Genomic DNA, 16173 nt, shown 5'->3' with positions numbered 1-16173 from the left:
CCGTGTTAAAAGCTCTTCAGAAACCGTGTGAGCTTCTGTAAGCCTCATGTAATCTCTTTCCTTTGTGCTGCAGTGGAGGAGGTGGAAACTTTGTTCTCTCGACAAGTCTGGTTGGGTACTTAAGGGTCCAGGGAGTGGTGGTGCCCATGGTACACAGCGGCTACGGGGTGTTCTACCACATCAGAGACGACAGGTGAGGCACTCTGCTGATTCTTCCTGTGCTGTAGAGTAAGAAAGCTATCATGTTTGTTGTTTGAATGTCTTTCCTACACTGTGATTCCGATTGTTTTACCTGCCACTTGTTAATGGGTAATTTTTTAAAATTTTTTAAATTTAAAAAATTCTTTTTTTTTTTTTTTAACCACTGAGGCATTGATTGTGTACTTCATTTGGGTTTCTGGAGTTTGAGTTAAGTTTGTGGAAAGAATAAGAAAGAAAATATTAAAGCCTGGTAGGGGAGAGAGAGGTGGGAAAGAAGGACACATGGAATTGACAGAAAGGCTTGAAGGTCCTGTTCACAGTCTGGCAGGCTCTTCACAGGGACCTTTCAGAGCCTGGGGAGCTTACAAAACATAATGTGGCGAGTGACGGCCGAGGAGTGGCGGTGTGAGGGTGTGTCTGTCCTCTCCCCCTGACATTTCAACAAAACAGCCACCTGTAATTCAACAAAGAAGTCCCTGCTCAACACGGATGCACGCCTGAGAGCTGCATACCGGAGCAACTCAGAAAAAAAAAAAATAATAATGTAGCTGCATTCAGCACGCAACTAAGAAGTGAGCAGGCTTGGCAGCACTGCAGACGGAAAATGCATGTAAACTGTCTGGAAGGGTTTTCTCATTGATTGTTAAGTGTGAAAATGGTATGACTTAAAGAAAATGGGTTTATTTTTGAAATAGCATCTTATTTTAAATGTACTGCATGCTCAGTATAAAAATTCTGTACAATAATGAAAATTGTAGATCATATTATAAATATTTTCATGTCCTTTGTGTGAATTTTATTCATTTAATATTATTTAAAGCAATTCCCAATGCATAGACTATTCTTTGAGCAATTTTAATGGTTGAATAATGTCTAGTCGTAAGGATTTCCATAATTTAACCTCTTAACGTACAATTTCAAGTGTTTTGTTATTACAAATAATGATAATATATCCTTCCTTATTTCATCACATCATTATCAACTCTAGGCATTCTAAAACATTCCTTGCCAATTTATAGGGAAAAATAACAAAAATAATTCTTTACTGATGAACAAGCCATTTTTTCTTTGTTACTGGCATCTGTGTACATTTTTTTGTGAAGATAGTTATTTCTTTCTATAATTTAGAAAGATAACGGGATTTCTGAGAAATTTGACATTTAAATAGGAATTGTTGATCTTTGCAAAGGAATATATTTAGATGTTGCTAACTTTGATAATTACATGCAGTGTAGCTGGAAAATGACAAGTTATGCGAAACCACTGGGTGAAAACAGGCAGGGCTTTCTGTAGGTTCCTGTGTGTCTTCGAGCAAATATAATCCCCTTGGATATTAGTCTCATCATTTTATCCTGGCCAGAGCATGTTTTTACTTCATTCTGCTGAACTAAAGCACATGTCAAAGATATATAATATACTGTCTCTTTATAGTGTTGTGAAAATTGCACGGTTGTCCACGGCTTTACATTGAACAACATTTTGGTTTTACCTTGAGCTTAGTGTATGTTTTGCTAGAATAAATTTGAGTGTCTGGAAAGGAGAAGGCCAATTCCAAGAGAGTCGGTCGGTAGCCTGGTTTCTGCTTTGAGCACATTTCCTATGTCCTTGAGCTTCCAGGGCCACTCTACCCCTTGCCAGACCAGGGATTTTTTTCATCAGGAGGACCGAGGAGATATGTGGAAGATGGTCCCAAGAGAGTTTCTCTCTGGCTTTCCTAGAAGTAGCTTCCCCCCCCCTCTTATATTTCTCTATTTTATTTTATTTATTTATTTTATTTTATTTATTTTTTACTCTCTTCAAGTCCTGTATTCTTTAAAATAGTTCAGGTTTGCCCTAACCGGTTTGGCTCAGTGGATAGAGCGTCGGCCTGCAGACTGAAAGGTCCCAGGTTCGATACTGGTCAAGGGCATGTGCCTTGGTTGTGGGCACATCCCCAGTAGGAGGTGTGCAGAAGGCCGATGTTTCTTACTCTCTATCCCTCTCCCTTCCTCTCTGTAAAAAATCAATAAAATATATATTTTTTAAAAGTTCAGGTTTTATTGCAAACAATGGCATGAATTCGTATTCCACCTCATTCCATTCAGAGCACGTGCAGGAAGGTCTGTTTTAGGGGAGAGGTGGGTGTTTCTATAACACAGCAAGGCCTTGCTCCAAGCACTGGGAGTTCTGGCTCGTGTATTGTCCCCCTTTGTCCTTAGTCTTCAGTCACGCAGCGCATTCGGTGTTCCCAGCATTATGTGTAACGAAGCCTGTACTTGCCATGCGTCAGCTTCCATGTACCTCCTGCCAGGCGGAAGTCGCGCTTCACACGCCAGCAGCCAGCCATGTGGAGCTTTTCGGGGTTGTGATTGTCACCTCGTACTTCACCGTTTATTACTTGTTCTTTGCAGGTTTGTGGTGGCCTGCTCAGCCTGGAAATCCTGTGCGGAGACCGACGCGGAGAAGCTGGTTCAGCTGATTTTCCATGCTTTCCAGGATATGATGCAGCTGATGAACTCCGCTCATCTCTAGAGACTCACTATGCACTAAGCACTTACCAGTTAGACCATGTAAACTGGGTGCTGGGAGTGGGTTGCTGAGGGGAGGTAAGGAGGAGGGTCAACTTGAAGGAAATGTAGACATTAATAGAATCATGCTCTCTAAACCTATACTGGCATACAAAGTAGAAATATTTTTAAGCTTCCTCTGATGCAGCAGCAATGCAAATTTTAATATAGTGATTTTAGAACTATGCAAAGTTTAAGCCTCAACAATGCAATTCTACAAAATTTAACAATGCAACTCTAATTTTAACTTTTAAATATTTTTATTGATACCTGTAAAGGTTATAAATTCCTTCTCTGAACATCATGGTAGAGCAGTGATTTTCAACTTTTTTCATCTCATGGCACATCAAAAAATGTATTTTTTGCCAATATGACCAAAAAATAGGTATACTTTTGATTCATTCACCCTGGACAGCTATTCTGTTTGCTGTTGTCACTTATTTTTTTTTTTTGGACAATCTAAGGGAAAAGAGGTCAGTGTCCCTGACTAGTCAGTTATTAAAAATGCCACGGCACACTGGTTGGAAATCACTGTTATAGAGTCTATCTTTCAGGCACTTTAACATTTTCTAATTGCCAAAGGGTATGAGATACCTGGTTGGATGCTAATTTCCCTGAAATCAGTGTCTTTCACATTCACCACAGGGATACAAGCTTACTATATTTGGGAAAGACCACTACAAGTTAATGGTGATTAACAAAAATAGTTTCTGCTGACCTGGCCAGGGTGGCTCAGTTGATTGGAGTGTCATCCCGTGCACTGAAAAGCTGTGGGTTCAATTCCTGGGCAGAGCGCATACCTAGGTTGTGGGTTTGGTCCCTGATCGGGACATTTATGCAAGGCAGCCGATCGATGTTCTCTCTCACATCAATATTTCTCCCTAATTCTCTCCCTTCCACCCTCTCCCTCTCTCTGAAATCAATGAGCATATCTCCTGATGAGGATTTAAAAAAAAGTTTCTGTTGAACAGACAAAAAGTAAGTTGTAGTAGGGAGGTTTCTACCCTCTGACACTTATTAAAAAAACCCTAACAAAATTCATTTTAGTATATTGTTGTCATTAGTTTGTGAATATAAAATTAAAGCACTTATATTTAAAATTAGGTATCAGAATGAATGACTACAAGGATTAAATATTGAATCAGATTCTCAGGATTTTAGTGGTTTTTTTTTTCCTCTTCTGTTCAATTTTGTAGTTTCTACCCTCAGAAAATAAAACTCAAAATCATATAGCTTCTTGTGTTTGAATAAGTGGTTCATTCCTGTTTGACCTTATACTTTCTGACCTGTTATAAATTGTTGTGTAATAATCCACCCCGAACTTCCTGCTTCCGACAACGTATTATTCCTCACGACTGTGTCAGTTGACGGTGCCCGTTTGGAGGTCTGCTTCTGTCTTGCCTGAGTCATGGATGCGGCTGCTGGACTGTGGCTGGTAAGTCTGAGATGGCTTTACCCACTGTCTGGGGACTGGTGGCTGGGGCTCTCTCCACGTGCTGTCTGATCATTCGGTATTTTAACTGGATTTCTGTACTAGGCAGTGGGTGTTCTAAAGGGGAAAGGTAGAAGTTGCAGGGCCTCTTGAGGTCTAGGCTCTGAAGTCACATGATGTCACATCTTTTGCATTCTGTTGGTTAAAACAAGTTACAAGGACAGTCCAGATTTAAGGGGTCAGGGGAAAAGTCTCACCTTTGGATTAAGAGGAGCAGCAAAGTCAATTTCATAAATGACTTTAAGAATGTAAGTAAAGCCCTAGCTGGTTTGGCTGAGTGGATAGAGCATTGGCCTGTGGACTGAAGGGTCCGAGGTTCGATGTCATGTATGCAGCTGCTGGCTGTGGCTGGTAAGTCTGAAATGGCCTTACCCACTGTCTGGGGACTGGTGGCTGGGGCTCTCTCCACGTGCTGTCAGATCATTCGGTATTTTAACTGGATTTCTATACTTGGCAGTGGGTGTTCTAAAGGGGAAAGGTAGAAGTTGCAGGGTCCTGGTTTCGATTCTGGTCAAGGGCACATGTCCGGGTTGCAGGCTCGATCCCCCAGCAGGGGGCTTGCAGGAGGCAGCTGATCAATGATTCTCTCTCATCATGGATGTTTTCTCTTTCCCTTCCTTTCTGAAATCAATAAAAATATCAAAAAATAAAAAAATAAATGAGACCCTCTTATAAAAAATGTAAATAGACACAAGAGGGGACATGACAATGGCAGCAATCTGTCACATAAAAATGACAATATTTTTAATAGATTGGTTGGATGTCCTTTTTGTTCTTACATTTTCATATGTTCTGAATTTGGTAAGTCTGGTGTATTTCTTTGTGAAAAAATTCAGAGTTGGCTTCTATGAACTCTGGACCTCTTCCTCACTAGTACAATTTTGTAGACTAAATTTCCAGGCACTTTAGTCATTTGGTGTATTGTTTTAAAATATTATCTAAATAGTATTTTAGCAATGGGTCACCTCCTAGAGAGGAGCCTCTCCTCACTCCTGCTTTAACACGTTTCCCTACATTGCCTCAAGTTAAAAATCACCCGGAATCTCCCCAGAGAGATTCTTGGGCCTCAACCCAGACCTACTGAGTCCATTTCCAGGGCAGATGCCCCATGATCCTCATCAGGCAACTTTGGGAATAATTACACAAGAGTAAGTTGAATTCTGCTCACATTGAGTAATTGTGCTAATCCCTTGCCCCATTCTCCTCTTGTTTAATCTGAAATTGTCTACTGATACACATGGTCACATTTGAAACATCTTTGGTAATACAGTATATGGTTTATTACAGGTAGAAGAATTTGGTTTGAATACCGACCTAAATAATTGATTTTGCTGAGGTAAACTGTGGAAAAAACATTTCAGTATGGTTAGTTTCCAAGGGTTGCCTGAAATATTTCTTTTAGCCCTTCATCTAAATATATTTCATTCTTGTTAGTGGGGTCACATCCTGGGAATATTAGTATTATTTGGAAAAAGTAATACAGTTGTTATAGAAAAAGAATTTTATTATTGATATTTCCAGTGTTACAAATTGTACTGATATATGTACAATTATTCATAAGTTTAAACATTTCTTTAAAAGAAATACTTAATGATATCTCTTTTTGCTTTACAGAATGAATGTGTGCCTGCAGAGTTACCTTGTCTGAGGGAAATTGTATCTTCTCTTGGACTATCCTAAAGCTGGGGATACATTCATTTTTAAAAATCAATGCCCAGTAGAATAATTTGGAAACCTACCAAGGGAGAGAGTAGGCTTCTGAACAATTTATATTTTCTTTGTACTTGGGGAAAATGTTCTCAAAACATCCATCTACCCAACTGTTCAGGACCATAATAACTGTCCCCATGTCTGTGGCTTCTACTAATTCTACAGCTTTATATACCTGAACTTTGCTCTTTTTTCCCCCCGTATGTTTCTGAAAACTCAGGAAGAGCTAAGCTGTTAACATATTTCATCAAGAAATGTGTCTTGATGATTTATAACTCCAAAATTTCAAATGTTGTAATAGCAAACCCCCGATTGGATGTACCTGTATTTTACGATGACTTAGAAACTTCTTTTGCAAGTCAGCAAAAGTTGTAGAATGATTTGAGTTTATTTTTTAAGATACACGGTAACAAGAGTTCATGAGTTCTGCGTCCCAGCCTGGACGCTGACCATGGAGAAGTAGATGCCCTTCTGTGCAAGCAGCTGCTGATGGGTGCCGTGCTCCCTGATCTTGCCGTTCTGAAACACCACTATCAGGTCTGCGTTCTGGATGGTGGACAGGCGGTGAGCGATCACAATGCAGGTGCGGCCTTCTCTGGCTTTGTCCAGGGCTTCTTGGACAATCTATTAATAAATCAGATCAGAAGTCTTATCTTAATTATATAAATAGGTGTTAGCATTAAAGGAAATTAAAAAATGTTACCATCCAAGCAATAAAATTTCTTTCATTTCTTATCTCTTTGAATATTTGTCTTTATACCTGTGTATTAATATAACTTGACATTACATACAGTTATGTTCTTTTCAATTATAATAAAAATGGATTGTCACTATAATCTTCACAAGTAGTTAAAATTTCTAACTAGTCACAAAATATTTTACTTAACTAGTTCCCTTTTATTGAGTATTGTTTTCCATTAGAATATGCTAAAATGATTTATGCAGCCTTTTCTTTTGAATGCTTTACTTTTGGTGTGTTTCTAAAAGTAATACATGATCATTTTAGAAAAATTGGAAAATACTGAAAGGAATAAAAATATTCTACCTCAAAATAACCACTGTCTAAATTTCTATTTACTTTTTTCTGTGCTTGCATATTATTTTTTTTTCATGGCTAATAGCACAAAACCCCTCTGTTTTACAAATTAAATAGGATGTGAGGTGGAAGGCCATACTTTTTCACTTTCAGTATCCAGAGCGGATGTAGCTTCATCCAACAGCAGGATTCGAGGTTGTCTGATGAGGGCCCGGGCAATTGCAATCCTCTGTTTTTGACCTCCTGAGAGTTGAGTCCCCTTATCTCCCACTTTTGTGTCATATTTCTGCAAGTCGGTCAACAAAATTAATTAAGGTCCTAACCCAGCAAAATTACTAATGTTATAATGAATAAACTTTTACTTATGACAGTACTACTTATAAGGAAAAATAATTTGGAATCAATAAAAAGTTTCTGTAACAGCTACATAGTTGTCCATTTAATGTTTTTTTACATTTAACAGAAAGTTTGTTTTCAAAATCCAAATAGAAAACGAGTGACCTTAATTCTCAATGGTATTCTGCAACAAATTCTCAAATTCTTACCATTATCATCATGTCATCTGATGTCCTAAAGAGGTTAAATGTTAATGTCTAAGGTTTAAAATTCTTTAAAAATTGATATAATCAGATGACCAACAAGGAACCCAGTTTATTCTCTTTTAAACTCATTCACTCAAATATTTCCTGAGTATCTGTTATGCCCAGAACTGTGGGAAGTGTGTAAAAATGAATCAGGCTTTATTCCTACCCTGAAGGAATGAAAGTCTAAAGAGAAATACATATTCAGCATTCAATACAAGTTAAGTACCAAATGAGTAGTATAGGCAACATGCTATGAAAGATCATAGAGGAAATAGAAATTGTGGAGATAAGGTGGGAGAAGGAGAAAGGGGAGATAAATTATACTTTTGTGGAAAAGTTGGTAAGCTTGATATTGAGAGAACATTCTAAGCCAAAAACACACAGAATGGATAAAAGTACAAATTGAGTTGGTTCAGTTTACAGTGAACTAAATACTACTCAGCAATAAAAAGGGATGAACACACAACTTCAGGGAATTAGGCCAAGAAAAGCTAATCGCAAATGGTTATATGCTGTAAGTTTATATAATGTTCTAAAGGTGGAAAGTTACAGAAATGAGGAACAGTTACTGGTTGCAGAGGTTGGGGGAGTGAGAATGGGAAGGAGGGGTATTCTATATAATAAAAGCCTAATATGCAAATTGAACAGCCGAATGACCCATGGAACAACCAGTCGTTATGACGCATACTGACCACCAGGGGGCAGACACTCAATGCAGGAGCTGCACCCAGGCCAGCCAAGGCAGGTGCCAGCAGGAGCCCAGTCGCCCCGAAGACTGGCCCTGATTGCTGGCCAGGCTTAGGGACCCTACCCATGCATGAATTTCATGCATCGGGCCTCTAGTGTGCTATAAAAGGACAACATGAGGGATCTCTGTTGTGATAGAATGTTCTGTGTCTTGACTGATAGTGGATACATGAATCTGCAATGCAGTAAAATTGCCAGAACTAAATAAACACATATACAAATGTGTACATGTAAGATGAAGTGTGAATGAGATCTAGGGATTGTATCAATGTCAATATCATGGTGTTTTGCCATTTTGTCTTTGGAGGAAACTAGGTAAAAGGTATATAAGATCCCCCAATTCCTTACAACTGCATGTGAATCTATACTTATCTCAAAATAAAGTGCTTAATTAAAAAAAAAAAAAGTATCACCAGGGATACTTGGCCTTGGTCTGAATGCAGCCCACCAGTTCGAAACCTGCGATATGGTGCGTTAACTTAATATCACCTTATTTGCTTCTCACTACATTTGTATGAGGTAGCATTAAAGGAAATTAAAAAGGACACTTGGTATCGTGAATTTCCATGTCTTGTCCAAGGTCAGAGAGCTAGTACATAGACACATTCTGTGGCGTTTGGCTTTGGGAACTGTGTTGGGGAGGGAAACAGTGCGCAGTTGATTCTGATTTCATCCTGAGAAGTTACCAGTTAACTTACGTGGGGTAAGGTCTCGATGAAAGGATGTATGTTGGCTGCTTTGGCTGCACTCACAATCTCATCCTGGGATACGACCCTGCTGTTGTCTCCATAAGCGATGTTCTCGGCAATGCTGTAGTCGAACAGGATGGGCTCCTGGGACACAATCCCGAGCTGGGCTCTGAGCCACTGGATGTTGAGTTTCTTTGCCTCTTGACCATCTAGCAGCTGAAAACCAAAGTCCACAAATTATAAGAAAGGCTTGAAAAGAAAAGAGAACTAGGCGGTAAGTTACTAGATGAATCATTTGGAGGATTTGGGTGCATATGGGCATCAGCAGTTTATGAAATACCAAGCCTCACAGCCCCTACACCAGTGACGGCGAACCTTTAGAGCTCGGCGTGTCAGCATTTTGAAAAATCCTAACTTAACCCTAACTTGCCGTGTCACATATAGAAATTTTTTGATATTAGCAACCATAGTAAAACAAAGATTTTATTTTTGATATTTATCTTATATATTTAAATGCCATTTAACAAAGAAAAATCAACCAAAAATATGAGTTTGCGTGTCACCTTACACTGTTGGAGGCCAACATAGCCAGCAAAATGATTTTTATGATGATCATGCTGTCCCTTTCTTGGTCTAACTGGCAAAATGACAGCACGTTTGGTCCTGTTTTCATATTCCTCTCTTTGTCCTTATCTGCCCTTCTTCAGGCAAGGGTACCATCCCCTGCCTTTAGGAAGCCCGAAATTAGGTGTTCTACTCATACCTGCTGTCCCCGGAATCACTCCAACCTTTCAACTTGATTTTATCCCCCTCCAGCAGGCATGCCAGAACAAAATGCAGATTCTGGAAGCTGGTTACCTCCTGACCTACTTCTACTTCTCTTTCCCCTGAGATCTACCAGCCCTAACTGTTCTCTCTTTGACAGCACCAAGGACAAAAGTTCAAGGGGAAGTGTACAAGGTCAGGGGGCAGTGTCCTTGGGAGAATGGTTTTGTTGGTGGCAGTTTTGATTATTTTTTGTTTGCTGTAAGCAGGAGGCATGATGCTTCCAGAGCAGCCTTGTGATGTAGTGACTGCAACACAGCTTCCCGCAAGGTTAGGGTCACCAGAGAAGAAACAGACACAGATTCCATTAGTCTTGACCCCTCAATGAAGAGATTCCCGCCACAGTATTGGCTCAGCATAGCCACAGTGCTGAGCTGGTCTGCCTGTGTTCATAACTGCCGAGTGACTGTAATGGTGGAAGCATAAGGTTTTCCAAAAAGAAACAACAAGGTTTAACCCTTCGGTGACTGTCGACATGGGGGTGGGCTCCCAGGGCTAGGTCAGTGGGTGCGACCCAAGGTGATGGAAGAGGCAGGCATTCTCAGAGCCGAGGCTTCACTTCGGGAAGAGAGCCAGAGCTAGATACCAGGAAATCAATGATGAAAGCCAAACACAAATGGGCTGAAGGTGAGGGCCAAAGTCAGAGAGCCTGGAGTGCAGGGTTGGAGAAGGCAAAGCAGAAGTGGGTGGGGAGGGAAGAAGCAGGCATGGGCCTGTCCTGGCAGCCTACGTAACACTCTGGCAGGAGCGTGGGCTTTCCTTTACAAACCAGGAACTGAGGGTTTACTTAGGAGGATAAGGCTGGCAGGTAGAGGTCAACTTCATATTCACTATTTTCAGAACTACACTGAATTCCAGATGTTCTACCTGACTTCCAATATCCGTTTGACTCTGGGTGCCAGTTTAGGGTTTACAGAATGTGGTCATTCTATCCAATAGGACTGTGGGTCTTATTCAGGTTTTTCCATTGTGGGGATATTGGTTTAGCCACTTGAGATACTGCCTTCAATCAGGTTACTGATGTCAGAAAGTGCACGTACCACGGTTCCGGCCGTCGGGTCGTAGAAGCGCTCCAGCAGCTGGACCACCGTGCTCTTCCCGCAGCCGCTGCTGCCCACCAGGGCCAGCGTCTGGCCCTTCTTCACCTCCAGGCTCAGCCCCTGCAGCACGGGCACGTTGGGCCGGGTCGGGTAGTTGAACACGACTTCATTAAATGTCACATTTCCTTCAAACTTATCCTGAAAAAAATTGTTTTATTGTTGCTATTGTAATCGGTCTGATCATTATGGAAATAAACAGTATTATTTCAAGAAAACTTTACCAAAGGCTGTAGTAAAAAGACATGAGAGTCATATTCAGTATAAGGGCTAACACTCGTTAATATGGACAGAAAACTTTTATAAAATGAATCATTAAATGTCACATTTCCTTCAAACTTATCCTGAAAAAAATTGTTTTAGTGTTGCTATTGTAATCGGTCTGATCATTATGGTAATAAACAGTATTATTTCAAGAAAACTTGACCAAAGGCTGTAGTAAAAAGACATGAGAGTCATATTCAGTACAAGGGCTAACACTCGTTAATACGGACAGAAAACTGTTACATAAAATGAAGATGGGAGATGGGCTACAGGTTACATTAAATAGTCGTTTCATAGATAGTGCTTATCTAACCTTGATTTCTGGTTTATTTAAGACAAATATTTAGTGTTCTCAAAGGACAGTCGGGAGCCTGGAGCCAAGCCAGTGGCTAAAGATTCAAAGGTGTGGGAATTTAGGGCAGTTTCCACCTGCAGGCTCGGTGGGCAGCCTGTCCCACGCCCTGGCAGCCTCTTTATCTCACTCACCAACACAGCAATTTTCTCAGAACATGAATACCAGGTAAAGTCCCAGAAAGATCAAGTCCCTATCTCTCTACCCACACTGCTTCTTATGCAGTAAAATGTACAGCAGCTCGTGTTGTGCCAAGAACCCTCCTATCCAAGTTTGAGTTCACTTTGGAAATAGTGAAGTGTACGATTACTCACTGTGAATACAGTGGCCTTCTTACCAATTGTAATTCAGTCATTACAAGATGTGATTAAAGCCAAATTGCTCATTGCATTCACTTACAGAATTATATGCATATACCTTCATGCAGAAGTGACTAACAGTTTTCATAACAATTAGCCAGTTCCAGGACATCTGGACTTTTTTCTGTTTTTTACTTTTGATGTGCTAAACTTCAGAATCCTTGAAACTCCCTATGGAATTTTAAAATGCCAGGAAAGTTGGCCAAATGCTAGATCTGTAAATATCACCAAGATAAATAAATGTCAGTGTAATCACTATAGATTTATCTTGTGGCCACAACCGAGCAGACAGCAGACCTTGGGGAAACAATTAACCAAGCACGGCATGAGGCAGCAGAGAACTCACAGGCCTCAGGCCTTCCTCGCTGTAGCTGTCAATCACAGGTTGTCTTTCAAACAGCATGAACAAGTGGGCTGCCGACAGCTTGGCTTTGGCATAGTCTGGAGCAAAGGAGCTGGCGTGTCCTAGCGCCACTGCGCCAAAAACGATTGCTGAAAACACCCTAGAGACCGGAAGAAGAGGGATTAAAACATTAGCCTGTATAATTAGCTCCATGATGTTTAAAAGTCCACAGACATACTGCCCACCAGTACAGATTTTTTTACTCCCTGAGTCATGCCCCCACCCCACCTCGTCCTAGGAGCACACATTCCTGTGAAATTCCAGTAAGGAAGGAGCGAAATCCACAGGGAGGCAGATCACCATGGAGGGTTTCTTTATTCCTTAGGAGCCTCTACTTTCTTAGAGTTCCTGTAACTTTCCACAGTTCTCATTTTGGAAATGGCTTATAACTTAATCTGATTTGTAATCTCAAGGAATATTAATAAGTACGGATACCCGTTTTAGACCTGAGGGAACTGAAGTAGCGTATTAAGGGGCTTGGTCAGCGCCAGACAAGCAGTTATGTTTCCTCTTGAATCTATAGCCCTGACTGCCAATGTGTGGTTCCTGCTAGACTCCCGCACAATCAGTACTGACCACTGGAGTTAAAGAGTTTTTATTAGGAAAAACAAGCCTTTACCAGAAATAGCTTTTCTCTTAAAAGTAAAATAATTATTGATACTACCCTGAAACAACTGTCCTAAGCTAAAGGTCTCGTTTCTAAGTAAACAGTCTTTAGAGGACAGATAAGGATTATAACTGCATTTATGAAGGGCCAAAGATTCCCAGTACCTTCATCTCCACAAAGCCATTTACTTCTGACACCAGAGTTCCCCCAGAGAAAGGGGAGAGGGAGAAAACCTCTATCTAGTAATAATGGAAACTTAAAACCTTCTTTCTTCTACCAAGCTTCTACAGCTAGGATATTAAAATGTGTTTTAATTACACAGGGACAGGAATGGTGGGTATAGCAAGGCTCTCAAATACTTGGTAAGTTTGGTTACCAAAAACTAAATTGTCAAATAGTGATGAACCCACGTGTAGCTGCCTAGCTTTCCTATACACCTATAATCTAGCTTTAGCACAGAAGATTAAAAAACTGGCTTCTGATTATCCAGAATTTAACATTTTGATGGTAAAAAATGAAACAAAAAAAGCAAGACCAATTTTCTCAGTGATATTTTTCTAGACAGTAGAAATACTCCAAGTTGTCAGTCCCAGATCTGAGCTGCATATTTCCATTTGATCTTCCGAAAGCACTTTCTACTCTCTACCCATGTCTATGTTGTACCTTCCCAGTTTGTCAGAGGCTGACCCTTCGTGGACTGCACCAACAGCTTTTCTTGTCCTCTGGCGTCTGATGGGGTTTGGCAATGAAGGGGACTAGCTGGGGGTGGGAGGGCTGGAGGAGAGGGAAGCCAGGGTACTTGGTTTCTTTCTTGTTGGATTGTTGTGTTGTTAGTATCCCTCCACCAAAGAGGACAGAAGGCACTTTTTTTCACAGTTATTTCAATTTTGGATGAAAAGAAAAGAACAGCTTTTAAACACTTCACCTTCTTTGTTTTGACTTTTTTTTTTAATGGTTCCTCACTAGTGCTTTAAAATCATCCCATCAGAGCAGAAATATGCCAAGTGATCTTAAAAAAAAAATGGCTTCCCTTTGGCAAGACTAGGCTGCAACTTAATTGAATGTATTTAGCATATTTTGAAAAGAGGAATGTATCAATTAGAAAGACCACTGGTTAGTCTTGGAAACCAAGAAAATAGGAGAGAGACTAAGGCAAATGTTGGCAAGGTCATCCCAAGTCTGGTTAGGGGACAGAGCCTTTGCCAGACTTCAGGCAAGCATTCCCATCTCCTTGACAAGGCCATCTTTGGTTGCCCATAAAGAGCAAGCTATTTAACCTTCTGTTTTCAGTCTATGGTCACCAGCAACTTTCTAATTATGGTTTCTATCTGCCTACATCTATACTAATAAAAGGGTAATATGCTAATTAGACCAGACATCTTCCGGACGACCTTCCGGACAAAGCCACTGTGGCGGAGTTGAGGCAGAGGCAGTTAGAGGTGATCAGGCCGGCAGGGGAGAGCAGTTAGGGCAATCAGGCAGGCAGGCGGTTAGGAGCCATGGGTGTCCGACTGCTGGTTTAGGCCTGATCCCACCCTAAACTGGCAGGTGGACATCCCCCAAGGGGTCCGGGATTGGAGAGGGTGCAGGCCGGGCTGAGGGACCCCCCCCCCCCCCCCCCGTGCACGAATTTCGTGCATCGGGCCTCTAGTTATACAATAAGAAAATTTGCTATCCTCCTGTCTGGAGTTCTATCTATTCTGGTCTACGATGAGGTTGGTTAGTTTTTGCCCACTCCAGTGATTAAACTGTCCTTGTAGTATTGATTAGATCAGATTTCTGTAGTTGATTCAACTCTCTAAACTTATCTTACAACAAGAGAGGGGTTTTTTCTTCTCTAAACTTTTGCATAGACCTATTAAAATATTACTATAGAATATTCTTAATATTTTAAGAATTACTTACAGAATAACATCTCTGAAGAGCATATGTCCATTCACGATGAGATAGGCACCAAATCGAAAACAACCGGCATAGGAAAAATACATAAATGCTTGTGAAATACTAAAAGTAATTCCATAGATGTGTGCCTTCCGTACAGAATTTCTGAAAAGCAAATTAGAGCATTCATAACCATCTCTTCAACCACTCTTAGCACTGTGCAGTGGAAAGAGCATAGCTTCTAAGTCTAGTTGACCTGAGTTTAACTTCTGCCCCTAGTTACATTAAGTTTAAGTAAGCGACTTAACCTTTCTATGTAGCAGTTTTATGATTTGTACAATGGGGATAACCAATATGATGCAGAATTGTTTTGAGAACTAAATAAACAATATAAATCTCTAGCATAGAACCAAGCTCTTAGCGGTTGCTCAAATGATAGTTGCTGTTATTACATGTTAATATCTGCTGACCCAGACAGTCAACCCCTATGATGTAAACATAATTATTGTGTTAAAAATATTGAGGATGTCAAAGATAGCAGTAAACTTTGAATTGTCTGCAAGTGATTTCTTTAATACCATTATCTTGTCTTCTATGACTAGTTATCATCTCTTACGTAAAAACTCATCTTTCTGATTCAGAAAAGTAGTGTCACTGAGGTTTACATAGAAACACATTGGAAAGTCTTTCCTCAGCTAGATCCCATCAGCCCCAATAAGTTTTTAGTACTATTTCTAATTAGATCCCATCCTCGGTATAGCTAATTATTATTCTAAATCCTCTAAAACAGTGGTTCTCAACCTTGGCTGCACATTAGAATCACCTGGGAATCTTTTTAAAATCCTGATTTCTGGGCCTCATCCTCCGGAAATTCTGTTTCTTTGTTATGGGGTGGGGCCACAACATTAGTAACAAAGAAACAGAATTTCCGGAGGATGAGGCCCAGAAATCAGGATTTTAAAAAGATTCCCAGGTGATTCTAATGTGCAGCCAAGGTTGAGAACCACTGCTCTAAAAGAACAACAATTTACTTTTAGATTAGAACGATTAGGAGGAAGGCATTTGCCAAGACAGAAAAGTCAAAGTATTACTGACTTGGATGACTTTTAAGTTATGTGCTGTGATTATGGCCTTATAATACTAATATTACTGAAAAATTTACCATGATATTGAATCTTTAAAATCACAATCAAATTAGAAATTAGCTCCAGCGTTCTATTATTCCTTAATTCTCTTGCAGTTTCAAATAAACCACAAGGTCATAAATAATGCCACATGTATATGTCAAATACCAAAAAATGTAGCTGCATGAAGTATACATAAAAAGGAGATAGAATAAATTGAGAATTTCAGATATCCGTTTTTAAATCTGTAAGTGTT

At 40.2% G+C, this 16173-nt stretch overlaps 2 protein-coding genes and 1 long non-coding RNA gene across 7 annotated transcripts in view; 2 read left to right on the top strand and 1 right to left on the bottom strand.

The window, feature by feature from the left end:
- Positions 1 to 3516, top strand: part of CROT (carnitine O-octanoyltransferase) — a 40149-nt gene extending 36633 nt beyond the window's left edge. For all 4 annotated transcript variants that reach the window (XM_014547650.1, XM_005876139.2, XM_005876140.2 and 1 more), the window contains 2 exons: positions 74 to 193; positions 2592 to 3516. In XM_014547650.1, coding sequence (XP_014403136.1) covers positions 74 to 193; positions 2592 to 2712 — 241 coding nt within the window. In that variant the 3' untranslated portion in view covers positions 2713 to 3516. The remainder of the gene's footprint in view (positions 1 to 73; positions 194 to 2591) is intronic.
- Positions 3517 to 5642: 2126 nt separating this feature from the next.
- LOC106727783 lies at positions 5643 to 12729 on the top strand. Its single transcript, XR_001364036.1, has 3 exons — positions 5643 to 5713; positions 10335 to 10337; positions 12719 to 12729. It is a non-coding gene; the product is annotated as an uncharacterized LOC106727783 (long non-coding RNA).
- Positions 5726 to 16173, bottom strand: part of LOC102246156 (phosphatidylcholine translocator ABCB4) — a 68396-nt gene continuing 57948 nt past the window's right edge. For both annotated transcript variants that reach the window (XM_014547605.1, XM_014547606.1), the window contains 6 exons: positions 14818 to 14958; positions 12249 to 12405; positions 10871 to 11068; positions 9015 to 9221; positions 7125 to 7271; positions 5726 to 6573 (listed from right to left, as the gene is read on the bottom strand). In XM_014547605.1, the coding sequence (XP_014403091.1) occupies positions 6367 to 6573; positions 7125 to 7271; positions 9015 to 9221; positions 10871 to 11068; positions 12249 to 12405; positions 14818 to 14958 (1057 nt within the window). In that variant the 3' untranslated portion in view covers positions 5726 to 6366. The remainder of the gene's footprint in view (positions 6574 to 7124; positions 7272 to 9014; positions 9222 to 10870; positions 11069 to 12248; positions 12406 to 14817; positions 14959 to 16173) is intronic.

The sequence above is a fragment of the Myotis brandtii genome, unplaced genomic scaffold (genome assembly GCF_000412655.1).
Source record: "Myotis brandtii unplaced genomic scaffold, ASM41265v1 scaffold48, whole genome shotgun sequence".
In the NCBI taxonomy this organism is placed as follows: domain Eukaryota; kingdom Metazoa; phylum Chordata; class Mammalia; order Chiroptera; family Vespertilionidae; genus Myotis; species Myotis brandtii.
This window is presented reverse-complemented; position numbering and strand designations above follow the sequence as displayed.